This window comes from Cynocephalus volans, chromosome 13 (genome assembly GCF_027409185.1).
Source record: "Cynocephalus volans isolate mCynVol1 chromosome 13, mCynVol1.pri, whole genome shotgun sequence".
In the NCBI taxonomy this organism is placed as follows: domain Eukaryota; kingdom Metazoa; phylum Chordata; class Mammalia; order Dermoptera; family Cynocephalidae; genus Cynocephalus; species Cynocephalus volans.
This window is the reverse complement of record NC_084472.1, coordinates 9,700,906-9,728,451: the sequence shown is the minus strand read 5'-3', so window position 1 is coordinate 9,728,451 and position 27,546 is coordinate 9,700,906. Positions and strand designations below refer to the sequence as shown.

The window sequence follows — 27,546 nt, the reverse complement described above, 5'->3', positions numbered from 1 at the left end:
CTCTGGTTCCGCACGTAGGGTCCCCACGGCGCCCGGGCACGCAGGCCAAGCGGCTCCAGGACGCGGGTGACATGGCGCACGGTAGGATCTCCCGGCTCTCGGTCCGCGACGTGCGCTTCCCCACGTCGCTCGGGGGCCACGGCTCGGACGCCATGGTAAGCGCAGACCGACGGCCCCGGACCCCTCCCGGCCCGCAGGCGCCCGGGCCCGCTCATGCGCGGGAGGCCCGCGGGTCCCCTGGAGGTTCCCGACTTTGGAACCGCTGCTTTTGTAAAGTGGGAGGTGGACATGGGGAAAGAGACGGTTTTCCTGCCTCTGAGTGTGAGTATCCAGAAACTTCACCCTCTTGCTTCTTTCTTCTTTCCTCCCCCTCTTCCTTCCCGCCTTCCTTCCTCCTCCTCTTTTTCTTCCTCCTCGTCTCTTTTTTCTTTTCTTTTCTTTTTTTTTTCCTTTGCTGGCGTTTGGAATGTCCTGGTTTTGCATTTATGATTCACATTTTGCTGGAAATGCTAATATGCAACAAAGGCAGCATGGTTTTGCCGAGTCCCCTGCAGGGAAACCCTAGAACACAGCGCGGGCTGCTTCTGTAGCGAGAAGTTGTTGGGGTTCGCCTTGCCAGAGGTCGGGAAGCCCGGAGCTGGGAGTTTGGGGTGGTGATCCTGCCTCCGCCACAACTTGTGTGTGATTTAGAGAAGACCCAAACCTCTCCTGGCGTCGTGGCCCCATCTATGAAATGAAGGTGTCACAGTCAGACTGAGAAACCAAGCGTATGACAACTCCGGGTCACGTGAGAGGGCACGGTCATGCAATTACTTGTGCAGGGTCTTCCCGGGGCGCCCCCGCTCCTCACTGACCCCTCGGTCCACTGAGGCGATGGCCACACTAGAAAACACAGTTGCTGGGAGTGTAGTCGGTGCATGGAGAGACGCCGGGAAGGGAGAAGCATCAGTGTTAGGAAATGGTTACCTGCTGGGAGGAAGGGCAGTGGGTCAGGGAGGGGTCCCCAGGACTCTAGTCCACACTGTAACGTTTTACTTCCTAAGCTGGGTGAATGGCAGACTGGTGTTCATTACCTTATCTCCGCTGTTGTGTACCTGAAGTGTTTTATAAAACTAAGCCTCTCATTAAAACATGCTAAATAAAAGGTTGTTAAATGCATGGGGCCGGCCCGTGGCTCACTCGGGAGAGTGCGGTGCTGATAACACCAAGGCCACGGGTTGGGATCCCAATATAGGGATGGCCGGTTTGCTTACTTGGGAGAGTGTGGTGCTGACAACGCCAAGTCAGGGGTTAAGATTCCCTTACTGGTCATCTTTAAAAAAAAAAAAAAAAGAATGTTATTAAATGCAAAAGAATGTCCTTTATTCTGAGATTATGTTCTTCCTGCTTTTAAAAATCCTTATGTGTCTTTTTTTATGTAGTATTATGATAAATGACTTAAAAAACACCTAGTTGGCAATCCTTCATGGATCTCCAAATAAATGTTTGAAATTTTACTAGCTTGTAATATCCAGTCACCTGATCTAGTACAAACTGCCTTTACCTTTCTGAGGGTAAACCACGCACTCTCTCCAAGCCTACGTCTTCTCATCTGTAAAATGGGTATAATAATATCCACTTCATACATGTAAATGTGATTTCCGTAAACACTCTGACACAGAGAAGTCTCTCAGTAAGAGTTGGCTGTAATTACTGTTTAGATATGAGAAAACTGGAGCAGAAAGAACTGCGACCTAGACTTGACTTTGAATTTGTGAGGTGTTAAGATAGCCTGGTTTACTGTAGAATAATTCAAGAAATGGAATTTGTCTCTAGATCTGAGTGGTGTCTGACCTCTGGGTGATCTGACGTCTGTGTTGCAAGCTCATAAATACTTTGTCTTGGGGAGACAGGGCACGTGTTGTGGGCTGATTCTCCAGTGCCTTCTTAATAGAATGTGCTGCTTTGCAGGTTTGCCCGGTCATTGCTTCGGCCGCCCTCACAGCATGCTGGATCAGGCAGTTCAGCTGCGGCCGCGTTTAGCAGCTGAGTGAGCCTCTGATCAGAAGTAGGAGCTCATATTTTCATGAAAGAGTCCTGCAGGTGTCCTCAAAATCTGTTAAAGCAAAGGTTCCCATTATGATTTCTATGGGCCTTAAGAGAATCATGGAGTGCTCAGCTTTTGTGCATCAGCTGCCTGCTTGTTTGTCCCTGCTGTCACCAAGGCTTCAGAGAGCGCCAGGGCAGTGAGCTCACAGCCTAGCTCCTGCTGACACCTGGCCACCTCTCAGCAGCACTTTTCCTCTTCTTTCCTCATTGCCTGTGAGCTCACCAGAATGGCTGTTCCAGACCATTCTGTCTCCTCCAGCCCCAGTCCTGTCCCCTTAGCAGTTAGGAGAGTTGTCTACTGCATCACTGAGATGACTGAAGACAGTGCACCCTGGGCTCCATCTCTGTGCATCAGTCTCCAAACCCACCCTCTCACCCTTTCCTTGATTTTCAAGTCATGTCCTGCGCCACAAGTAATCTATTGTCCTGTGTCCCAGCTCCCCAGGCGTATCTCCCTCTTCTCCAGCACTTTCGTCTTCGGCCTCTCCTTTCCCAACTGTTCCTTCTCGATCCCACGTGGGCAGGGCCTCCCGCTTCGGAATAGTCTTTACTTGACCCCGACACCTCTCCTGCTCCCTTCTGTGTCCGCCCCTCACCACACTGGAAATCACGGGTCCTGTTGCTGCAGTCCTTTCCATCTACTTCTTCCCTAATCCGAAATCAACTTCTGCCTCCTTCCTTCTCTTGGAATTGCCCTTGTTTTTATTTCTGCTTCCAGTGGCCTTTACCCCGCACTGCCTGTCATGCTGTCTGCCACCTCCTCCTCCTGCCACCTCTCTCCCCTGGCCTCCAGCTTTCCGGACTGTTCCTCCTTCTTACACTGATCCTTCTTCCCTGTTCGAGGCTCAGGCCTCAACACGTTCCTGTCCCACTGCACATTCCCCTTAAGACCCCTCTCTGTGGTCTCAGCTTCACTCCCCACCTTTATTCCAGAGACTCCCAGGTCTCATTTCTGGATCTGCCTCCTCACCTCAAGTCCAGCTGCCACCTCAAGTCCAGCTGCCATATGGACACTTCCTGGTGGATTTTTCACATTTGTGCTAAACACAGTCCATCTAAATCACACCTCATCATCTCCCTGTGCTGCTCCCCTCTCCCTCCTAATCCTACTGGGATCTTTCTGCCAGTCACAGGGACTCAAAAGCCACTTTTGGCTCATTTCTTCTTTTTGACCCTCATGTAAAGCTTCAGTGGAAAGTTTTCTTTTTCCATTCTTCCTCTCCTTGTAACCCAGAAACTGCCGATGGCTCTGTAATTGTTGGGAGTCTCCCTCTCGGCCTCATCTCCAGCTGACCCTTGAGGAACCCAATGGCTAGGCCACACCAGGATGGTCACCAACCCTTGTCTACACTCGTCTTTCCCTTTTCTGTCCCCTTTATTGCCCTCACTGCCACTGTTACCTCACCAAAGACATTTTCCGTCCCAGATCCTTTGTGCCCCTGCCCTCTGCTGAAAAGCTCCCCATCCTCCAGCAACCAGCTCGGACTGTCCATCAGCAAGCCTCCTCCAGCTGCGAGTGCGTCCAGCTGATGGCGCTCTCCGCCTGTCTGTCGTAGTTTGCGTCTCCCAGGGACTTAACGTGTTCTGCCTTATACGGTTAGAGTTTGTGCAGCCATGTCTTCTCAGCTATAACTTCCTCAAGGACAGACATATCTGCGTCGCCCTCAGCAACCTGCAGCATCTCTGATGCATAGGTGGTGCTCAGCAGCGCGTCACACAGGATTCCCTCCACTGGGGTTTGACACCAGGCTCAGACCTCCCGTCCGTCATGTACACCTCCCTCCCCCTCCCCCAGTAAAGGGATTTAATTCTGTCTCCACAACCTACTTATAATGTGACCTTGGACGAGTTGCTAAATCTCTTTATACTCAGTTTCCTCATCTCTAAGATAGGGATGATAGCACCTACTTTATGATATTGTTGTGAGGATTAAATTAAATCACGTAAAGCTCTTAGAATAGTGTGCCTGGCACAGTAAATATTATATACCAAGAGCAGCAATAAATTGTTTGTCATCGCCTTATGCAAAATTCTGCAATAGTAGCATCCTACATTTCTTATTAATGATTTCAGATCTACCCAGTTTTTCGGGGTCTCCATTACCTGCCCCCACACCACCTCTCCAATCTGGTCTTCGTTCACTTCCAAACCAGGGCCCTCTGGCGCCTTTTGCTTCTCTGGCCCACAAAGGCCTCTGGTTTTTGTATTGCACTCCCTTGGCTGGATGTTTCCATCTGTCCTTTTGCCCGTCCAAATGGTCTTTGCCCCCTTAGGAGTTCACTCAAGTTCTCCGTCCTCTTTGCTTTGCTCCCCGTTGAACTTCTATGCTACTTGCAACCGGGCGCACCTGGTTCTGTGTGTTGGCTTTTTGTCCCCACTACATGATAAAATTTTAGAGACAGACTTTTTAAACTTCTGCATCCTTCCTATCAATAAGTAGTGTTGAGTTTTATTGACAGTTGGTAATAAATACTTTTCAAAATACGATTTGATAGTAAAAAGTTAAAACAACATAGAACAAAACAAAAAAATAGATGAATTTGTCCTGAAGCTTGCTTTCTTCATTTTCCCCCAGTGACCTCTGAACTGGTGCCATTGTTTTCAGCCTTGCTATAAACTGCTGAGAAGGAGAATGTCCAGTTTTGTGCCAGAGCTTTCTGAAACCTTGGCTTGTTCAATGTGAAGGTGCTTGTGAATGTGATTCTGTGCAGAGCTGACAGACTCTGTGAGCAAAACTCGTGGGTTTAAAATGGAGCTCAACACTGATGGAGACGTAATTGCAAACTGACATTAAAAATACGTACGTTGCACTTGTTGAGATAATTTGAATCCTTCAGGAGGACGTTGCTTTTGTCCATTCAGAGCTGCTGCGTTCTCTGTGGGGTCCATCGACAGCTCCTTCAGCTGGAGCTCTTCTTCCATATCCCTGTTGCATTTCCGTTCTTCTGTGATGTCATTCTTGTGTTCACTTCTGGTTTCTCATGTTCGATTGCTGGGTGGGGGCATCTTTCCTGCAGCACACGGACCCTGACTACTCAGCCGTCTACGTCGTCTTAGAGACTGATTCAGAAGATGGTCTCAAAGGATGTGGAATTACCTTCACTCTGGGAAAAGGCACTGAAGTTGGTGAGTTGAAGATTCTCTTAAGGTTCCAGAGTGCTTAATTTTCACTTAGAGACTAGATCTGACCTTATTTTTCTCTGTGTTTACACTGCTGAAAGTGAGTAAAAACAATGTTTCATGGTTTGTTATTTATTTCTCTGGGAGAAATTGATAAGTGGCAGAATTTGGCCCCTCTCCTTGCAGTTATCTGAACACTGCTGGAAAATCTTTCGTGCTCAGTCCATTTCTTTATGTCAAATGATAACTACGAGAATGTTATTCACCTGCTTGTAACTCTCAGCTGCTGTAGAGCTTTCAGGACGTGAACTAGGCGAGTGAGCAAGGGTGGCGAGAGGGAGTAGGTGGAGCCCGCGTGGCCAGGCTTACTGTGATGTGCTCAGGGAGTCTACTCGCTTCTCGAAATACTTGCATCGAGGTGGTTTCGAGTTCACTGATCTTCATGGCAGGAAAGGCCTTTGGCCCTGCCCAATTTCCATGGTCTCCACTGGGGAAGAGCCATGTATGAGTCATTCTTATCTCAGAGCTGGATGAGATCTCAGCGGTAATCTTGAGCCACCTCGTTTTTTAGAGATAAGGAAACTGGGGCCCTGACAGCTACTCAGCGAGAGCCATGACAGAACCTCCTGGCTGCCCGAAGCACTTTCTCAAAAAATTTTCAACATTTTTTGAATATATAATACATGCACTTGGTACAAAATTCAAGAAGTACAAAATTGACCTTTGCCAGATCAATTTCAGTAGGTCATTAGGGGCTGAAGCCAAATTATGAATAGGTGGAAGAGTAAGTGTCTAGGAAGGGAGGAAACAGATTCGCTAACTTCGGTGGTGATGGATATTTGCATTGTCAGCCCTTTTGCTACTTGTAGAATAAAAGTCTTGCCCTATTGAAAGATTTTAATATGGTTGAACATATAAAAGAAGTGTGTGTGAGCATGTGTGCATGAGTGTGTGTATGAATGACAAGGGGAGCCTTTCTCGAACTTTGAATGGACACCACTAAGGTGGCTGCAGTTCCACCTCTTGCCGAGGCTGGCGTTCAGTCATCTAGCAAGCGAGTCCTTCTACAGACTTCTCTGGAGTGCTGCTATGTATCAGGTGCTCTGCCAAGCACTGGAGAAGTAATTCTATTTATCTATTTATTTATTTATTTTTAATTGTACATGTTCGTGGGGTACAGTGTTTTGTTTCAATACTTGCATATATTGTACAGTGATTCACTTAGGGTAGATAGGATATCCATCACCCAAGCATTTAGCTTTTCTTTGGGTGATCACAGTCAAGATCCTCTTTTCTAGATATTTAGAAATATATACTATAATATTTTTAGCTATAGTCAGCCTAGAACACCAGAACTTATTCTTCTTATCTACCTATAAGAGAAGTAACTTTAAAAAGAGAGAGGGAGATGAGGAAGATCGAGTCCTACATACAAGGAGCACACAAACTGAATTGGGGAGACAGACATAAAACAAGTGGGTGTAGTGCAGAATTAGAATTACTTTTTTAAAAAGTGTGTACAAGTTACACAGAGAGGGGGTTACTTCACTTGTCCAGGAGGCTCAGAGAAGGCTTCAGAGCAGAGGTGATGCATTGAGGGGGTCTCGAAGAGTATATAGGAATTTGCCAGGCAGACAGAGGAGCCAGGCAGTGGTTCAGTGCCCCTCCCCCATTAAGTCAATGATTTACTGTGAAAGTTCTCTCTGAGGGAGGGACCTCTGACTGGGTTAGATTTGTGAGCTGCGTTTTAGCTTCTTCTGCGACTTTAATTGTCTCGGGTTGTACGTTGAGCACTTTATGAAGCTGCTGTCCTGCTCCATACTGCAAACCAGACAGCCTGGCCCCCAAAGGTTGTGTAAAACACAGTGAACTTACAAAATATTTAATGGGACAGGCCGTTGGAACCACTCTGGTAACAGTCAAGACTTTACACTTTGCTGACGTGGGTGCACCATGGGGGGACCTGAGCACTAAGACAGGTCAGAGGCTCTTCTCCGATGACTGCTGAGTTCAGTGTTTAGGGCCTTCACTGGCCGTCCCCTCCGCCCTACCCAGCCGTCCTGATGGGCGTCTCGGGCAGGGGTAAATCAACGTCCATCTCTTTATGATGTTAATAAATGGCTCTCTTGCACTGATGTTGTTGGCTTTGCCTTTTTCAGACCACTGTATGACAGAACCCATTTTAACTTTAACTTGCTACATATTTCAGGTGACTCACTGCAGTCTCACTAAATGTGTTACCCGGCTTTCACACTAAAGATGGAAAATTCCATTAGCTCATCCCAGTTCTCCTGCAGCCTTTACCAGCTTACTTACCTAATCATTCTTTTATGATCCAAAAAAAGAAAAAAATAGTGCTTTTCTCATTATTATGAAGAGACGGGTCGGCTTTAGCTCAAGCGGTTACTTCCTCAAGCCAGACTTCAATCTGTCATTATTATGAAGAGAGTGCTTGTGTATATGGGGGTGGGGTATAGGAAGGGTTTTTTTTTTTTAATGTATAGAATACACAAATGTGGTTTTTTGTTGGGTGGTTTTTCTTCAACTTATGTCTTTATTAAATTTACTTAACCATTTTCTCCTGCTTTCTCTTTTTTAAAGACTTTATTTTTTCAGGGCAATTTTAAGTTTGCAACAAAATTGAGTGGAAGGTACAGAGAGTTCCCATATCCCCCCTGCCCCCACAGAGGCACAGCTCCCCCTTATCAGCATCCCCCACCAGCGTGGGACATTTGTTACAGTCGATGCACCACACTGACACATCACCCAGAGTCCATAGTTTTTGCCTTAAGGGTTCATGCGGCCACTTTGGCTCAGACACCCACAGTCATCCACAGGCTTTACTTGAGTGTCCATTGACTGAGTGCTTGTAGGGCTTCAGGGAACTGAGGTCCATGCACAGTCACAGGAGAAGACCCTTGGGTTTAGTCAGCAAGGAGCTGCTTTCAAGGGCCAGTATTTTCCAGATGAATTTCACATCCATCCCATCAAACATGCAAACCTGAAGTGGACTGTTCACCATGCTGGAGTCAGACCACCACAACCCAAATGTCTATTGAATGCAGCAAATTTTATTTAACTTCTTGCAGCGGCCTCATGTTGAGCAACGACAAGCCACAAACTATAGATGAATATGTTAGTGTTGCTTGTGCATCTCTTAGAGCTGTAAAAGATGAGATCATCCTTAGCTTTTGTTAAATGCATTTGCTATTGTGATGCAAACCCGAGGTATGTCCAGTCAGTGATTTATAGCAACCATCAAATCCATGAGATGGAGGTTTGATATGGATAATAATATACCTCACTATGAGTCACTGACTTACTCTTCAGATGTTCTTTCAACCCAAAGCATCAACCATCGAGGAGTGGGGAGGATTCTGTCTTCTCACTGTCCTAGGGAACGAAGATCTGAACTGGAATGATGGTGTGTCCCATCGACGAAAGCCCTAGAGGACCTGGACTGGCTGGTTCAGCCCGAAGTGCTGCATCCCACAGCAGGTGCGCCGTCATCTGAGAGCTGCTTCACAGAGGCCAGGCCCATCCTACGAGCACGTGGTGCTGCTTTCAAAATGCCTTTCGCATAGGATCTGACTGATGGGAAAACTGCAGCTCGACAACTAGTCCATGAAATGACCCAAAAGCTTTACTATTGAAGCAATGGCAACACCTGAGAAAAAGTTTATTTAAAAAATTTTTTTTCATTTTTATTTTATTTTTAATTTTTATTGAAAAATAATTGATTGAACAGATTGTGGGCTACAGAGTTGAATATCAATACCTATGTTCCAGGTGTGATGATCAAACCAGGATAATTAGCATGTTCCTCAAAAAAAAAGTTTATTAAAATGTTTTGTAATAAAGTAATTGCTTTGGGGCTAAGTCGATGATTACTTTGGTCATTTACATATAGACCAATTGTGTCCTAGAATGAGGAAAGGATAGGAGGGGCTTTCCCATACAGTTTGTTACTTTACTTATTCTTCATCTTAAATAACACAATAAAGCCTTTTAAGGCAAAGCACCAAAAATAAATAATTGATGGTAATGCTGACCCAAATTAAGTTTAACCTTCAAACTACTTACAAAAAATGTAGTATTTCATAAGTAAGTCAATAATAAGAAATTTAATATTTATGGAAACCGTGTTTTCATGTACTTTAACATTTTACATATAAGTATTATGCTAATTGCTAATTTATTTCATTTAATCTTTAATAGTTTGTTATGTTGGGAATTCTAGGTATTTTCTATCCTTGACAATAATGAAAAGGCGTTTTTTTTAATTCTGCAAGTTAGAATTTCTCGGGAACAATGCACTAGCAAGGTTTGGCTTTGAACCTGATTTTCCAATCACTTTACAAAGTGAATAGGAAAATAATTTGGGAACATTGTTTAAATTTGCAGATCTGTGGTTCTGTTTTTCACATGACAGCCAATCAAAATGTGTCTGTTCTCAGAAATTAAGCTCAGTATATGGATTAAAAGCTACTCTACTTGTGTGATGTTCGTTATGACAACCACAGAAGACATATTTGGGGCAATTTTAAAAAGCATATACCTTTCATATTTAGTTTTTCATAAAAATGCCCACATTAGTTTGTTTCTGATGTTTTCATGTCTTGATTTCTTGACTTTGTACCAAAATATAAAAAAGAATCAAATCCTTTTGTAACAGTTGTCTGTGCTGTGAATGCCCTTGCCCACCATGTGCTCAACAAGGACCTCAGGGACATTGTCAGTGACTTCAGAGGCTTCTACAGGCAGCTCACGAGTGATGGGCAGCTCAGATGGGTAAGGGACCTATTTGGTAAAATGCTTTTATAAATAATGCTATTACAGTCTAAGATGTCCTTTGATGGCAACAAATAAGAAAATAGAGATTGGTTTACAATTTTAAGGTAAAATATTTTATTCCGATAAATAGGGTTTGGCCCATTTAGATAATGAGTATTTTGAAGTAATCGGTTCTTTTCTGTAAGACTTGAATCTGGACGTATTTGGATCCTGAATGAGCAAAGACTCTGCACTTGTGGACCTCTTCTCCCACGTGTACACACAATTTTTTTTCTGAACCAGTTGAGAGTAAAGTTGCAGAGACTATGCCCTTTTAGCCCTAAATATGTATACAAATACAGAAATTGAGAATGAGAGAGAGGAAGAGACAGGGTTTTTTCACACTGTTCTTGCTACTCTTCTATAGGTTATAAACTATTTTAAAAAACAAAAACACTTTAGGTGAGTTGCCATCGCTGCCTTTTAATTCTTGAAATGTCAACGTGTCAGTGGCTAGAAGACCTGAGTATCTTTTTCATTTCTAAGACGTGCTGCTGTGCCTTGCTTCCCACCAGATCGGTCCAGAGAAGGGCGTGGTGCACCTGGCTACGGCGGCTGTCCTCAATGCGGTGTGGGACCTGTGGGCGAAGCAGGAAGGGAAGGTAACTCGTCAGCTTGGTGGCTTGGTGGGACAGTGTGGCGTGGGACTTCCTCTACAAGCAGCCACCTAAAGGCAAAACACAAATGCACCGCAGGCTCCCCAAAGGAAATAAAAAGATTGTTTTGATTACTTTTTCCCCTGAGAGATTTCGGCAGTAGTTAGGAAATTGTGGGAGTGAATTAGAAAGGAGGAGGGGAAGGGACAGCAAGGTGAAGGGCCGCATGGCCATGGGAGGTGTGGGTGGCACCAGAGACAGTGGCCCAGATGCCTGGGGGCATGAGTTCACCGGTACATTCACTGTCAGGAGAAAAACACGTACGTTTCATGTACGTTTTACACGCCTTTTCTTTCTTTCTTCAAGCCCCTGTGGAAGTTACTTGTGGACATGGTAAGTAGATTCTGTCATATTACAATTGTTCCCGTAAATGAAATGGGCTTCACAGATTACTTGCCTTTTGATATTCAGTAAATATATTCACGACTGTCAGTTACTGTAGTGATGATAGAGCAAAAAACCAGGAAAATATAAAGTTCCTTTCCTGGGGTGTGAGTAACAGGTGGCCATGCTCGTGCAGGCAGGTGGTAGCATGGGAGGCAGGGAGTTTAGGTCTGTCCTCCCACTGCGGGCCTGTGACACCTGGTGCAAGTTCCCTGTGCCTCCATGGCCCAGCTGTGAAAAGAGGACCATGTTGCTTCTCTAGGAGCCTCATAGAATTAGTTTAAAGACCAAATGAGAAAAGTAAAGTTCATAAACTCTGAAGAGCAAGATATTATTGGGCTAGTGTCCACTCCCTTTGACCACAAGAGCAAGATCAGACCATCGTGGTCTCTGCTCTACAGCTCCAGCAGGGAAGGAGCTTGACGCTGAATTCTAAAGATACGCACTTGGCTGTTTCCTTTCTCCTCCACCTATTTATAGCAGAGATGAGCTCCTGGCTGCTGAGGAGGAAAAACTCTGGGCAAGTTAAAGGGGAGTGGACTTCAGACCCAGGCAGGCCTGGCTTTGATTCGGGCTTACTGCTAAGTGGCCAAGTGACCGTGAGCATGTCACTTACTCTTCTGAGCTTCAGCGGCTCAGTGTGATGCCTTGGATGGTGGCTGAAAATCTGGTGGCCCACAGATGTGGGCTCTTGTTATTATTCAGCAGCAAAATTACAGGAAAACAAAGAGCACCAAGACTATTGGGCCAGTGTACTTTGCTCCCCCTCTAGAGGAAAGTGAAGGCCAGAGGCTGTCACATCTCTCAATGTGGCTGCAGGCGACATGGGGGCCATCTGAAGGGGAAGGACGTGGACCTCCTGAACCGCTTTCCAGGCTCGAGATCAGCCTTTCACAGGGGTGTAGTTGGTGGCCACCAAAACAGAATGATTTGAGGGTGACCAGAACGGCGCCTGGGATCCCACCTGTGGACTTTCCAGTTTTGGATTCTGTTCCCTGTTTCAGTGCCAGTACTCCTACAAGAAGTAGAATCTTCGTGATGAAAGAGCTAAGATTTTGAACGGCCATAGTGGAGTGTTGTGGGTCACTTAAGACATCAGTGGGAATGGAACTGCTGGTTGTTTTCCCACCGACTGTTCTGGTGGGTGGGAGCGACGTCAGCGGGAGGCGCAGCCGAGACTTGGCCCTTCCCCGTGTGGCCAGAGCAGGGCGGCCAGGGCAGGAAGAGCAGAGCGGGGTGTGGGGAGCACAGCCAGCGGTTACCCAGAGGGTCAGTGCGCCTCGCTTCATCCCCTCTTTTGCTGTCAGTGAAGCCAGTTATCCCCAGGTGACAGAGGAAATTGCCCAGGTCATGCTGCTGGTGAGTGGTGGCCCGGGGCTGCCCTGGGTGGCCTGGCTGTTCAGCTGAGCTGCTCCAATGCCACCCTCTTCCCACACAGTCACCGCAGGCAGCCCTGAGGCGTGGAGCAGATGTGGAGTGGTGCCAGGTCCCCCTATGGGGCAGCTGTGTTAATTGAGAAGAACAGGGTGGAGGTGGGGGAACAAGGTGTCAGAACATGAGGGGCTGAGGACATTCTCAGGGCAGCAATGAGTCTCTCTCTGAAGGACTCTACACCAAGGAAATGACATAATCAGACGAGTTTAACACAAATCCCGAAGGTCCCTTCCCCGAAAGGATCAGCTGCATTGTCATGTAAGCAGCTTCTTAGAAGCACAACCCGCCTATGCATTGATTCTCTCTCCCCTGTCCCGCTGCCAGGACCCCAGGACGCTGTTATCCTGCATCGATTTCAGGTACATCACTGATGCACTGACCGAGCAGGAGGCCTATGGTGAGTCGTGCTGTGTGGGGGACCTGGAAGCTCTCGGGTATGTGCCCAGGTGCACACACGGTCACGCCAGGCTCTGTTCTCTAAGAGGGAGTGATGCTTTTGATTTTTTCCAGAAATACTGCACAAAGGTCAAGTTGGTAAAAAAGAAAGAGGTGGGTTGTGAGTACATTTTGTTCGTTGTTTTTGCTATCACTGTGCACTTTTGAGTGTCCCTGTCTTGTGGGGGCACACATCGTCCTCCCAAATGCCCCGTGCCGAGCAGCAGGGCCCTCAGACAGACAGATGTTTTAGTCTTGGTGAAGAAGCCTCCTGGGAACGCCCCCGACTGCAGGGTTCACTTCAGTGAAGAGGAAGTTTGGCTTTAGGGTCACACCGTAGGGTACGGGAGGGCCCTTGGGGAGTGGGCAGCCCGACAGGGCATCCTGATCACCCGGGTTTGACATCCCAGGGGCCGGACTGGCGGCTGGGTGCGTGCGAAGGGCAGGACCTTGAGAACAGCTGGGCTGTCCACGGGAGCAGCTTAGCTATGGGCAGTTCTAATTCCGAAGGTCCCTGGAAAGTGCAGTACGTTGATAAGTGTTGTGTTTTCACAGAAAAGCAGATGCTGGCACACGGCTATCCTGCCTACACCACGTCATGCGCCTGGCTGGGGTACACAGATGACACGTTGAAGCAGGTGGGACTTTTAACCTGGTATTGTAGACACGCCAAATGGGGAAACAGTTCTTGCTTCTATACTCACACCACAGCTCTCCAGATTTCACTTCTGACATCATCTGTGTGTGGTCTTTTCCAACACCAGTCAATTCTCCAGTTCCCCGTGGACACCAACTGGCTGTCCTACTGTTTCACTCAATTCTGACACTGTCTACCTGGAGTTAGCATCAGACCCCACAGGTGAAGGGTTCAGTCCTACAGGACAGCCCCCATGTCAGACACCGATCACAAGTCCAGGTTGTCACCTGTGCTTCTGACCAACAGGCTGTAGATTGAAGGTTCTCACACCCCCTTGGAGTTTGATGATTTGCTAGAGTGGCTCCCAGAGCTCAGCAAAACGTTTTACTTATGTTTACCCATTTATCACAAGGGATACGACTCAGGAACAGCCAGATGAAGAGACGCACCAGGCAGGGTGTGGCAAGGGGCGTGGGGAGGGGCGTGGAGCGTTCTTTCCCTCCCAGGGCTCTTCACCCTCCGGGAAGCTCCACGTCTTCACCAGCCTGAAGCTCTCTGAACCAGTCCTTTTGGACTTTTGTGGGGGTTTCATTACATAGTCAGGGTTGACTAAATCACTGGCCATTGGCCATCAATTCGACCTTCAGCCCCTCTCCCCTCCCCAGAGGTCCAGGCATGGAGGGAAAATTTCCAACCCAGTGATCATGGCTTGGCCTTTCTGGTGACCAGCCCTATGCTGAAGCTACCTCGGGGCCCTCATTAGGGTTCTTTCACTAGCATACAAAAGACACTCATCACTCAGGAGAGTCCAAGGGTTTTAGGAGTTGTGTGCCAGGAAATGAGGCTGGGGGATGGGGCAGAGACCAAATATATATTTCTTATTATGTCACACAGGCTTTATATTCCTGGCTTTCTGGGAGAGGTGGAATATTTTCTTGTTAGCCATTCCAATCATTTTGGATCCAAGTCCTCTTTCTGAAAGTGCTTATATACAAGCAAAAGTAAAGCCGCTCACATTGTGGACACCGGGATTCTGTGGCTTAGCGAGTCCCACCTTGGGTTCTGGAAGATGGATTTGATTCCCAGACAGGGCCAGCCATGTAACATTGTACAAGCCGCTTGACCATGCTGATCCTGATTCCTTACTGTGGAAAGGGGAGATAATACCCTCTATCTCGTGGCATGGTTTTGAGGATCCAGATAAATGCTATGAGTTACCGTAGCACAGCAGGCACATGGCAGGCAATCAGCACGTGGGTGAGTTAATGCTCTTTCCCGTCATATTGCACGAGAGCTGAGGGAGAGACTAGGGAGAGAGGCTGACTTCTGCTTGTTCGTCTTACAGCCATTAGATCTATGGGTGCCACAGCATATCTTTGAAGTGAGGGATGTTAATGCCATATTCCCCTTTCAGGAATGGCGTGACAGTTAAAGGAAATGGTTCCCATAGAGATGAACGTAGAAAGTCAGCCTACAGGTAGAGTTATGCTCTGTTGGCCAAGCTGTTTCTGCTCTTAATTTCAACAACATATGGTGTTCCTCTGGTTTGTGCTACGATTACAGCATTTACAAAACCCAGATCAGAAACAACTGAGGTCCTCATCAGACCCAGGGGAGCTTTCCAGTGTGTAATGGTGGGTGTGCTCCTCTCCCCACAGCTCTGCGAGGAAGCGCTGAAGGATGGCTGGACCAGGTGAGTTACCCGGCTGATAATGCACTTGGGTTTCCCAGATAACTGCACAACACCAGGGACTCAGTCAGTGGCGAGCGGCCAAGATTCAAAAGGCACCAGCAAGGCCAGAAGCAGGCTGGCACATAGGCTGAAGAGAAGCTTAAACCTTGGCTAGGCTCTTTCTGTAAAGACAAGATGTGAGTCCCAATTAGAACTTTAAAACATCAGAGTTGATTTTGATCATTGATTTCAAGCCCCAATCTAGGATGGACATTCATTCTTAATGATCTGAAGGAAGTGTTGATTCACATGTTCTTCACCTGAACATCTCCAGAGGCAGCCAGCTTCACTTTGAAAGCATTTTTCTATTGCTTGAGGGTGCTAAATGTTAGAAAGGTATTTAATGTCATGAACGCTTTGCTTCCATGTAATGTCCAGCCACCGGTCCCGGTTCTTTTGCATGGAGTTGAGAGCCAGGCTCCTCCTCTTCCATTTGAGTGACAGCCCTTTCCACCCCCAGGCCACCTCCTTTCCAGACTGACCATCTGCACCTCTCCCCTCTGTCTCTTGTGTGCTGTTGTGGACCCCATGGCATGGAAGCAGAATCAAATCTTGCCTTTTTCCCTCCTCCCCTGCAAGTATCTGGTGTGTGATCGTGGGCCAATTGCTCAACCTCTCTGAGTGAAATGGACATAATGTTAACTTACAGTTCTCAAAATTGCCTTATCTGACAAGGACCGGCACGGGGTGCGATTCAGAGCAGATGTTCAGTGAGTGCTGGTTTCCTGCCCTCCCTCCACATACCCAGGAGAGGCTGCAGAGAAGGCTGTGGAGAGCTTTCATGGGCCTCCTAGCACAGGAAGCCTGGCATCTGGAGGCCGTGGCCTGCCACCCTCTCTCGAGCACCATCGTCATGCCCTTGAAGCTCCCACCTGGTATAGCCATGTCTTCTTTAGTGGGTTTTGCGCTGAGCACCAGGAGATAGCAGCAGTAGGTGCCTGAGTGTGTTCGGCGCTGTGCGAGCCAGGGCTCTTTTTGTAGCCAGAGGTTGGACACTCTGGGAAGTAGAGGGAGGACCTCAGCAGTCCCAGGCTCTGGAGCGGCGGCCGTGTCACTGAGTACGCAGCTGCAGAGGCTGCTAAGCGAAGCAGTGGATGCCAGCCCAGTGCAGTGGTGTCCCCTCCTCTATGTGGCAGTGTCCACACTCAGGCCATCGACACTGTCCTGGCTACTGAAAAAGCCGCTTTGATAGAGTCACAGGGAATAGATGTAGAGGCCCACGTCTCAAGAGAATAGCTGACGTCAAAACAGACCAAAGAGATCTCCCTGCAGATGGCCAGGTGTGGTGTGAGCAGACCACAGAGGCTCAAGCCACTCCGCTGCACCTCCTCACTGACCAAGTCACTTTCCCTCTCTTAGCCTCGGCCCTGCACACGGGGCACAGACCATCCCTGTGGTTTCCTCTCACCGAGTTCACACGAAGCCCTCCGTGTAGGGCCGTGCAAACATAGGTACTTTGTAAACCGTGCTCCCCGTTCGGGCTACAGCGTGGCTCCCGTGGCATCCTCCGTCAGCTGCGCCCATCTTCCATTCTGACTGTGACTTTTTCCTTCTCGGTTCCTTGTCATGGCACAGCAAGAACTCAGTCGATTGTATTAAAGCTCTAACATCTCTCTCCAGTTCTTTAACTGCAGGTAATTGACAGTCATTGCCCAGGCACTGAGCAAAGAAATTAAGTTTACAGGGTTATTGTCAAGTGACTTGTCTGAAGACTGGGAATGAGCAAGAGGTTGCTAGAAATGTGGTCTGTGAATTGACAGAGACAGTCACTTCTGCAGAAAATCCCAGTGGCTTTGATGTAAACTACCAAACCAAATGTATGTTGTAGGTTTAAAGTAAAGGTTGGTGCAGATCTCCAGGACGATGTGCGCAGGTGCCGGCTCATCAGAGACGTGATTGGACCAGAGAAAACTTTGGTAAGTAGCCTGTGACCCCGCCGAGAAACAGCAGCCTGCAGCAAGCCTTTGTGCAGGGCCAAAGACCAACTCACGTCCAGCAAGGATTAGAGAACACTGAGATTTTAAAACTTCCTCTCAGACAAAGTACAGCCCTATAGTCCTGCAGTAGGGGAACTCCAAAACACAACAGCGAGGGGACTGATAGCTTTAAATTCTCTTTTTCTCTTTTTCCAGGGACCACTGGGCAAGAAAGTTTTAAATTTTTTAATTCTGCGGAACAGTTAGGGATTGTTCCTTCTTGCTAACGTTGATTGCACCTGAGCAAACAGGTCTCCCATTGGCACCCTGGTGTGTCAATCATTTAATCTCCCCATGGAGCTCATTTCCCCATTTGAGGAAATGTCAGGACTTTGGCTACAATAAACGTAAGGACCGCTCATTCCTGACGTTGTATTTTTATAAAACAGTTCCTATTATGTGTAAAACATTTTCATGAAAGAAAGTCACAATAAGATGATTTTGTGAAGTTTCAGAGGCTTGTTTCATAAATTAAAACAGAAGTTTGGAGTCCCTGACCTGGGATCAGAAGTCCCATTATTTATCCATGAATCAATGCTGCTTTTGCTTATGAGATCATCCTCATCCAAATAATTGATAGAATTTTATTCTGAGTGTCCTGTGCTGTAGTTCTCATAGCGTATGTGAAGTTCTCACCACTTATTACAGCGTGTGGGGATGCCCATTTCTGAGTCTGTCTTCTCCAAGCAGGGTAGGGCTGGGGATGGAGGGCATGGAGGGCCCTCTCTTAAGCTCGGCACATGCAGCATCCGGCTTCCAGGTGAGAGAGCAGTGCACAGAGAACCAGGCCTTGGAAGGAGAGGCCTGGACTTGAACTCAAAAACTGACTTGACTTAGTGTTCTTGAGCAAGTTACTTAACTTCTCCACATGTCAATTTTCTTCTTTGTAAAATGGGTTAATATGAATTGTCGCATGGGTTTATTATAATGTTAAATGGTACGAAATCCACTGAGTGCCTACTGGAGCAAATGCTTCATTAATGGTAGAGTTTGGGTTATTTATTATTTATTGTCAGACACATAGTGGGCAATAGTGACTAGTGAACAAACTTAGTGTTGACTGTACACAATGATTCAGAATGTAGTAAAAAAACAAAAAAAATAAAAAACAGTTCCTAAAAACAGAACTAACACTACAAGACACGTATTTGGGTGGCATCTAGATGGAGATTGGGCCAGAACCTCAGGGCCAGCAAGCGTGTCCCATGGCCTGCCCAGGGCCCTTCCAGACATCACAGTGGCTCTGTGAACAATTTGCTTCTCCATAAGACAATGTCTGGAGCCAAAGTTCCAGTCTCAGTGGCTGCTTTTTGGCTCCTTCCGTCAGGGCTGTGTGTTGGGCCCCAGCAGAGGAAATGTCAGGGGAGTCTACTCAGCAGCTGGTGGCACAGAGTGACAGCCTTTCCTCCCTGGGAGCCACAGCCTGCATCAAGGTTAGCACAGGCAGACATAGCTGTGAAGGGCCTCTCCGTCCTTGCAGATGATGGATGCCAACCAGCGCTGGGACGTGCCTGAGGCAGTGGAGTGGGTGTCACAGCTGGCCGAGTTCAAGCCATTGTGGATCGAGGAGCCAACCTCCCCTGATGACATTCTGGGGCACGCTGCTATTTCCAAGGTAGATAAACTGCTGCTCCTGCAGCTGCTGTGGCCATTTATTTTTTCCTTTCATTTTTTAGGGTGGGGTGAGAGATCCTAAGATTCTTTTGCTTGTCCCTTTTACTTTTCCTGATAAAATAGCTGAAGTAATTGTAACATGTGGTAAGTATGGAAGTTACAGACCTGACATCATTTTATCCACTTCAGCGTATTCACTGCCCTTATTTATTTTAGAGAAAGGAAGTTGCTGAAGGTCGAAAGGCAGCCAGCAATCTGAAGAGTAGTAGACATGATTCCCATCCTTTATAAATATAGAAATGTCACTGATATTTAAATCCTTTATTCCCTCTGAATGAAACAAAAGGTGTAGATTCCTCTGGGGGACTCAAAATGAAAGGTGAGCTCTGCTAAGGTCAAGGTCGGGCCTCCTCAGTAGAAGCTGCCTGTCTGTTCCCCAAGAGCCCTGGAGACCAACCCGCCCTAGCTGGGGTCTGGCCTCCCTCCCTTCCACGCTGAGAAAGAACCTGATATGTCAGAACTTCTGAGAAACGTCCCGTCTTCCCAGGTTTATGGCACTGATCTACAATGCCGGAGAACACCACCTGATTAATTTATATAGAGAACTACTAGATTTCTGTATCCTCTGGCCAGAGCAAGCTCCATCTTGAGCGAAGAGCTGCTGGCTGAATGAGGAGTCGGGGCAGGGGCTGGTGTGGGACTTCACTGTGTGATGGCATCAGACCACCACGGCTCTCCGCGTCCATCCAGGCTCAGGTGTGCCTGCTTCTGGCACCAGCGGTGTCGGGGCTCAGCCTCCACCTGCCCCCGGACAGGGCCCAGCCTCTGATGCCCTTTGGTGTTTTCACATGGCAACCCTTTCCCTACACCATGCCATTGGGTCGCTACATTCCTTTGGCTGATGGCCACATCCTGCTGCCTAGGAACATTTTCTCCTGAGGTGACTTTGCATAGCTATACTCTGCCTCACTATGTGTTGATCTTAAAAATGTAAGTGACCGAGGAGTCTTCGTTACATAAACTCAGGTGCTGCTGGGGAGTGGAGCCGGGCTTAGACCCGTTCTCCAGCCTCTCAGTCAAGCAGCACCTGATCTGCCCTATGGGGGACACTCTCCCAAAGCCTGTGTTTCAGGAACCCCTCCTCTCCAGAAAGAAGGGGCTGAGAAGCAAGGAAGGCTGTGGCTGGGACAGCGGGACAGGGCCTCAGGGAGGGGTGGCAGCAGCCTGCTTTGCTTGGGCAGAAGCCACACCCTCCAGGGACAGCTGGGACAGCAGGCGGTCCAGGCGGGGGCTGTGGGTAGGATCTTCACTCCTCCCGGGGCTTGTGGGGGTCGCTGCACCCTCTTGAGTGCCCACCGCCCACTCGGGCCTGGCCTCCGCCCCGCAGAGCCTCCTCACCTCTCTGGGCTTCAGCCCCCGAGGCTTTGCTTACCGGGTGGCCTGGCCTCAGCAGGCATCCAGGTGGGGCTGCCATTGGAGCTCTGTCCCCAAGGAGTGCAGCACAGAGCGGGCCCCTGCAGGTTCCCCAGCGCGCAAGTGACATGGGGACGGTGGGGACAGAGGTGATGTGGCTGCCTGCAAGGTAGAAGGCACTGAGGGGAGGTGAGGAACGGGCAGGAAGAAAGCGAGGCAGGGACGGGAGCTGGCAGGCTTTGCAGTCATCAGGGGGATAAAGGGGGTGGCGGCTGGGAGGGAGCAAGTGCAGGAGACACTGACAGGGAGGAAGGGAATGTGGTACCTAGTCAGTGCCAGAAACACCTGTGCTTTAAGGTGGTAGAATGGGTGTCACATGGCCTTTCCTCCTCCCTGCTTCCCTTTCTCCCTCTCTCTTTTGACAGGAAGAACCAAGGGCACTTAAATTAGAAATTTGAGGAAACAAAAAGTGTTAGCACGAGAAGGTGCCTTAGACACCCAGAGCTCAATCTGAGACCTTCTGCAGATGAGGAAGCCAGGGCTTCAGGTGGCACATATGTGACTTGCCCAAGACCACCCATCCTGTGAGAGGCAGGACACGTACGGGAATCAGGGACCTTGGCTCCTAAATTAAGGGATTTTTCTACTGAGAAGTTGGCTTAATCTAATGATTCAGATGCGTCCTCCAGCTCTGGAATCAGCCTAGAGTTCAAACCCCGGCTTTCTAGCTCTGTGACCCGGGAGCAGTCCTAGCTATGCACGTCTGTTTTCTCGTCTGTAGAATGGGAAGATTGATGGCTCCTCTCCCAGTGGGTTGTGACCAGGAATCATTTAAGTCAGTGTTTTGCACAGTGCCCGACAGGTAGTAAGAGCTCAGAAAGAGCTGTTGGTGTCATTAATATTATTATCCCAAACAAAGGGAAGGAACACCAGGGAGAAACCAAAGATGCCTGAGGAGAGGAACTGGATTCACAGCCCTGTGGAGGCTACGGGGGTGGGGGAAGAGCCCGGGTGACAGGTGAGTGGGTAGCTTTCAGGGGCCCAGTGAGAGGCCAGAGAGAGCAGCAGTGCTGTGACCAGGTGAGGATTCCAGCACCTCACCAGGTGAGTTCTCCTGGTGAGCAATGGTCTCAGCCTAACCTGCAAAGCAGGATCTAAGGCCACCCACTGAGCTGGAAGGGAGAGCATTTGGGGATTGACAGAAACAAGGGAGAGATCTAGAATAACCACTGAAGGGAGACCACAAGGAGGGAATACAGGGAGTGACACACAAGAAGGAGTCAGCCAAGGTTGGACTCCATGGGTCCACAAGGAGCCACTGCTGAGCAGCCAGGGCCCCCAGCTCCACAGCAGTGCACGGGCCCGGAGAGGAGGGGCACAGAGCAGAGCTTGCTCTAGGCCACAGAAGGAAATCTGCAGACCCAGGGCCAGGAAGGGAGCCGGGGCGTCTGAGCAGGGCCTGCCTTTCCCTGTGCAGACACCCAGCCCTCCCACATCCACACACGTTCCCCTTGACATCCTCTGCCAGTCTTGAAGCTTTGCAGGGCTCAACAGTAGGGACGTTTCTTTCTTCAGCTATAAAAGTTTTTAAACATTAGGAGTTGCTGTTCAACACTTAGGAAAATAATAACAGGCTGCCTTTTCTTTGTAGGCACTGGCCCCGTTAGGAATTGGAGTTGCCACAGGAGAACAGGTGAGTGATGTCTCTTTGGGGCCAGCACACACTGACCACCGACTGAGGACACAGTCCTATGTTAGGCCCCATCACCTGTTGTATTTAGAGTTGGGAAATTTCCATCTTAGAAATTGGGTCATTTTATAACACTTCATTAGAGTCTGGAGTCAGAGTCAAAAGTTTGGCTTTTTCTACAATTCATATGACTAAGGTCGTTTATCTTTTTCAAAGTGTCTAATCAACATTGACAGAGCAGCAATTTAAAGTTGCTATTGCAAGGGTATAAAATGGTTTCAAGGAAGCCAGCTTGTAGATGGAATAAACTTGATCATGTTCACGTTTTGTGCTTATAAACTAATACAAGTGCCTGCCAAATCCTGCTGCAGCCAGCCCACTGTGGAGCATTATGAGGAACAGATTCTCAGTTTTCCCAGCAAAAGGAGCAATGCCGCTCTGCATGGTTTTATTTTGTCATCAAGGCCACCTGCTCATTGCTGTCACTGTCTTTCATCCTGATTCTCTTCTTCATCTCCCACTTGCCAGTCGGTGTGACAGTTATTCCTTAATAAATGGCAAGCCAGCATGAGGCTTGCCTGACTCACACTGCTCCGTGAGCAGATTCCTGAAGACTAAGCCCACGGTCCCCACCTGCACGATCAGGGCTGGCCTCATGCTAAGCGAGAACAAGAAGAAACACAGCCCAGGCTTTCTGAAGGCCGCTGAGGAGTGGTGTGGAATTGCCGCAAGTCCGGGCTTAGCGATCCTGAAGGCCAAAACTGACTCTTCTGTTGGTGTTATTTTTAATTCTATTTCCAGTGCCACAATAGAGTGATATTTAAGCAACTCCTCCAGGCGAATGCCCTGCAGTTTCTCCAGATTGACAGCTGCAGACTGGGAAGTATCAATGAGAACCTGTCAGTATTGCTGATGGCCAAAAAGTTTGGAAGTAAGGGGGCCAAGACCAGTCCTCCCCCACCCCCATCGGACACCTGTGGTTCCCTCCAGGGTCTTTGCAATTCGTACAAGTCTGTAGTTTGACATTTTGATTTTTATCTAACTCATTTAGTCATAATTGGGGAATCTTTGATTTTTACCCTGGAATATCATCCCTAATTAATGAATGATTTAATCACCTGCAGGTAATAAGGAAAACCACAGAGCTCTTTTTCATCCCTTCCTCTCTCTGCCCTACTCTTGGATTTAATAGAATTCTGTCTTCCTTTTAGTTCCTGTCTGCCCCCACGCTGGTGGTGTTGGCCTCTGTGAACTGGTGCAGCACTTGATTATATTTGACTACATATCAGTCTCTGCAAGCCTTGAAAACAGGTCAGTAACGTGGCATCAGCAAATATTTTCCATTTCACTAGTGTTCCCCAATCCAGGCCAGATCTTTTAAAATTCTGCTTTCGTGACCAGAGATGCCGAGAATCCTGTCCACTGGCACAGCCAGTGGGTTTTGCTTCCACTTCTGCACATGGGGCAATAACCACCAGACACCCACCAGTGAATAGTCACTTTCTTTCCAGAAGGGTGGTGTTGGGTTTAAGGCAATAGCTATGTCAATTGTCTGGTTGGGGTTATTGTTGAACTCCTGCTGACATACCCAGTTGTACAGCTAGGCAATTCATAACTAAAGCCAAAATGTTTCATTGTTTTAGTTACATTAACTTTTCCATGTGTATTGTCAGGACTAGGGGTTAAGGCCCACAGACCTTTCAAACCTATCGTACAGACTGGGTCACAGACCCCTCACATAGCCTAGCTGGGTCACCAGACCCCTCACGCACAGGCCCATGCTCTAGGTAATTGGGAAAGAGCCTGGGAGCCATTGGCAGATGACACAAGTTCAGTTCTCAGTTTCCTTGGCAGTGGTGGTAGCATCCCAGGGGCGGGGGGCATTGGGCATCAGAGCCACTCGTCCTTTGTACTTAAGTCCATAACCAAGGACACCTGGGTGCACATGGCAATTACATTAGACAGTAACCAAGGAACACCTGGGTGCACATGCATTTTTCCATCAAATGCTCAGCAAGATTCTGAACACCTGAGGGGCCCTGACCATTTTCCTATATTTTCCCTACAGATGGCCCTTGGTAGTGATTCACTCTGTTTTTTAAGTACATTGGGCGGTGAGGTTTGCGACAAGAACCCCTCCCTCAGCCAACCTGTTCCCGACTTTCTCAAGCCCCTTGTAGGGAAAATACAGGACATGGTCAGCGCCGCTCAGATGTTCAGAATCTTGCTGAGCATTGATATAAGTATGCATGTGCCCTCAGGCGTTCCTTGGCTATTGTCTGTGGGTGTGCCGGGCACCTATGTGATCCTGGGTTGTCTGACTCGCACCCAGGTGTCCTGGGTTATGGACTTAAGCATAAAGAATGAGTGGCTCTAGTCCACAAGGCTCCCTGCCCCTGGGGTGGGGCCCACAGGAAGGCTGCTACTGCTGCTGGAGGCTGATGTTGCACGCTGTTGCTGCCAGGGCCCCTGGGACCCTCTGGGAGGCCACCATCACCGCTGCTGCTGCTGCTGAGGACTGAGCTCATGTCGACTGCCAACAACTCCCGGGATCTTTCCCAACTACCTAGCTGTGGACCTGCATGTGAGGGTGACGCGGCCAAGCACGTGAGGGGTCAGGTGATCCAGCCTGGCATGTGAGGGGTCTGTGACCCAGTCTGTACAGGGTTTGAAGGGTTATGGGCCCTAGCCCTAGCAATACAATTGGCTATGTCGGCAGGATTCCTACAGTTGCCTAACCATACACCCCTCTTTCGTCATATGTCTCTTCTCTGCTTCTGTCCAATCTCCTTTCCTGACACTGGAGTCTTCCACAATCTGGCTGCATCTTCATTTAGTTTCATCTTCTCAACATGCTCCAGGTGAGCTTTAAGTTAGGACAGTCTCCTAGTCACCTACACACACATGGCATTGCTTCTTATACTGTTCTTGTCTCCTGGAATTAGAGGTATCACAGAAAGGTCACGAAGTATAGGAGAGCACTTCAAAAAGTTCACAGGGACTGGCCGGTTAGTTCAGTTGTTTACAGCGTGGTGTTATAACACCAAGGTCAAGGGTTCAGATCCTTGTACCAGCCAGCTGCCAAGAGGGGGTAAAAATTCATGGAAAGACTCATATTATCTTTTCATCACATTTTTCCACGAACTTCTTGAAGTACTCTTGTATAGCGAAAGCATAAAAACATGCATGGAAAAGCCAAACACCAAACTCAAGACTGAGAGAGAGAGAAACAGAGAGAGAGAGATGGGACCCGTCAGGGCACACAGGGCTGTCAGTTGTCATTGTAATGGTTTCTGTCTTCAGCCGGGTAGTAAGTAGACAGGTGCTGCCTTCTAACACGCTGCGGCTATTTTCTACTATTAAAAACAAGAACATTAGATGGGGAAAGAAGAAAACCTGGGCCTCCTTGGTTAAAGTTGCCACTAGTTATCTGATCTCACACAAGTCTGAACCTCAGTTCATTCATCTGGAAAGTGAAGGTTGGGACTAGGTCATTTTTCTTTTCCCTTCCAACTAATATTCTGGATCTGTAGTGAAGAAAGTTAACATTCCTCAGTTCTGCTTTTGCCCTCCCTCATGCGATTCCTGCCTTTGGGACAAAGGGAGTGGTTCTGATCAACCTCGAAGGGTCCTTGGAGTCTTGAGGGATGAGGAGGGTCACCCCCTGCACCTCAGCACACCATGTCCCTGGACACCCACTGAGGGGCACTAGTGTCTCTTGCGGGATTCCCTGCTTGGGAATGGCCCTGTGCAGGGAAAGCCGCCACCAGATGTTGTCTCCACGTGCCGCCACACCTCCGCGCTTTGCTTTGCAATCCTGTGTGGAGTGCCCGTTCCTCTTTCAAGGCCCGACTGCCCTCTCCTCCGTGCCGTCCTCTAGAGATTAGACAACACAGATTGGAGTCGATGACTTAGTGCCTGTGTCCACTGAAACCAGGAGCGCCTCTGCTGCCCATTCCTTTGTGTATCCTTGGCACCAGGCGTGCCTGTCGCTGCTGTTCTTTAACAGGTGACTAAAGTAAGGCAGCAGGGTTAGGCCACCTGTCCCTGCCACAAAACTAGAAAGTGGTTGATGCGGAACCTGAACAGAGATTGGTCTGATTCTAGAACCTGTGCTCTTCATTTAAATCGTTTGTGTAGCTGGAAGGAACCTCATTTAGTGGTTTTAATCTGTTCATCTAACTTTTGGCAAAAGGCACTTAAATAATCCCAAATACTTACAGAGTCTGAATTGATGCCTTTTAGACATCACAAAACCTTTCGAGTTATGAGGGATTTCTTGGCTTATTCCATCGAAGCCCCCACATTGCTGTATTGTACAGATGGAAAGCACCTGAGGCACAGAGGTTAAGGGATTTACGTGGAAACACGGGATGTCACAGCTCAGCCTTGACCGAGCCCACCGTTTCTCACTGTGGTGCCCTCCCCTCTGCTTCAGCAGATGGAACCACATGAGTCATCTAACTTCAGGCATTACTGCCCGTCTCATTCCTTCCCCCAGGATGTGTGAATACGTCAACCACCTGCATGAACATTTCAAGTATCCTGTGACGATCAAGCAGGCTTCCTACATGCCTCCCAAGGTGAGCTGTGGCCAAGAGGCCTCGCAGAGAAAATGCTGCCAGCCACTCCTCCACCCATTCTGTGAACTCGACCATGGGGCACTGAGTTTTGACTCCTTAGAGTTTATTTTCAGTGTCTAGAAACGGATGGCTCTTTAGTCATTCAGTATGCTCAGGGCTTGGAGGTAAGTTGTCCCTGACAAGGCTTCTCTAATGCTAGACTTTCCTCAATAGATGAGACTTTAAAACACATGCTCCTTGTGCAGAAACACCTGGCACCATCTAGTGAGTTAGGTTTTGACTGCAATTGTGTTATCTGGACCATTTATCCGGATCATGTTCAAGAGATCATGGCTCATTTTCACCCACAGCAGTTGAGCTATCAAAGGAAGTTTGATTAGCTTAGTTAACTAATCCTGGCAAGTCGCCAGTAATGTGTGCCCCTCTGACACATTTCAATCTGAAACTTATTTTTAAAATATTACTCCAGTTCCTCTGGCCTCGATTTAAAAGCATTTCTAGGAGCAGCAGAAATACCTAAAACATGTTTTTGTTCCAGGTGGTTATTAACACTAAACTTTTTGTTTTGATAGGATGCTGGCTATTCAACAGAAATGAAGGAGGAATCTGTAAAGAAACACCAGTATCCAGATGGTGAAGTCTGGAAGAAACTCCGTGCCGCTCAAGAAAATTAAGTGTTCAGCCCTTACGCCTTTTTTCTTTTTTAAATGAAAAGGCTTAAAATTTTTTGGATATGGTTTCACAAAAATAGAAGGAAAAAAAAATCCTACCAATCATGATGAGTTCAGCTGAAAGTCATATTAACCTAAGGAATCAGCTCAGTAATCATTATTACTTGATTCTTTTAGCAAATCAATGTATTTTTCCTATTTAATCCTTAAATAAATTTAGATTTAACTAACCCAAAGCCTAGGAAGGTGTTCTCACAAAATTTCTATCAAGTGCTGGTAA

General features: G+C 47.9%; 1 protein-coding gene across 4 annotated transcripts; it reads left to right on the top strand.

Moving 5' to 3' along the window:
• Positions 1-62: 62 nt before the first annotated feature.
• LOC134361766 (mitochondrial enolase superfamily member 1-like) lies at positions 63-27,546 on the top strand. Of its 4 annotated transcripts, none has more exons than XM_063076771.1 (16): positions 63-155; positions 5,106-5,214; positions 9,884-9,999; positions 10,557-10,643; positions 11,004-11,030; positions 12,840-12,912; positions 13,026-13,064; positions 13,506-13,588; positions 15,246-15,280; positions 17,148-17,235; positions 18,776-18,910; positions 21,974-22,015; positions 22,814-22,943; positions 23,224-23,323; positions 26,514-26,595; positions 27,168-27,546. In XM_063076771.1, exons 1-16 carry the CDS (start codon positions 72-74, stop codon positions 27,267-27,269), a joined length of 1,332 nt encoding a protein of 443 aa, XP_062932841.1. In that variant the 5' UTR covers positions 63-71; the 3' UTR covers positions 27,270-27,546. The 4 variants fall into 4 exon arrangements, with proteins under 4 accessions (XP_062932841.1, XP_062932839.1, XP_062932840.1 ...); XM_063076770.1 differs by lacking the exon at positions 63-155 and adding an exon at positions 156-321; XM_063076769.1 differs by lacking the exon at positions 5,106-5,214 and having other exon boundaries at positions 63-321.

Excerpts from the sequence above, each read along its gene's own strand:
- LOC134361766 (XM_063076769.1), top strand. The coding sequence starts at position 72 with ATGGCGCACGGTAGGATCTCCCGGCTCTCGGTCCGCGACGTGCGCTTC. Across the intron at positions 15,281-17,147 it reads CTGAAGGATGGCTGGACCAG|GTTTAAAGTAAAGGTTGGTG; the intron begins GTGAGTTACCCG and ends TGTATGTTGTAG. Across the intron at positions 17,236-18,775 it reads TTGGACCAGAGAAAACTTTG|ATGATGGATGCCAACCAGCG; the intron begins GTAAGTAGCCTG and ends CCGTCCTTGCAG.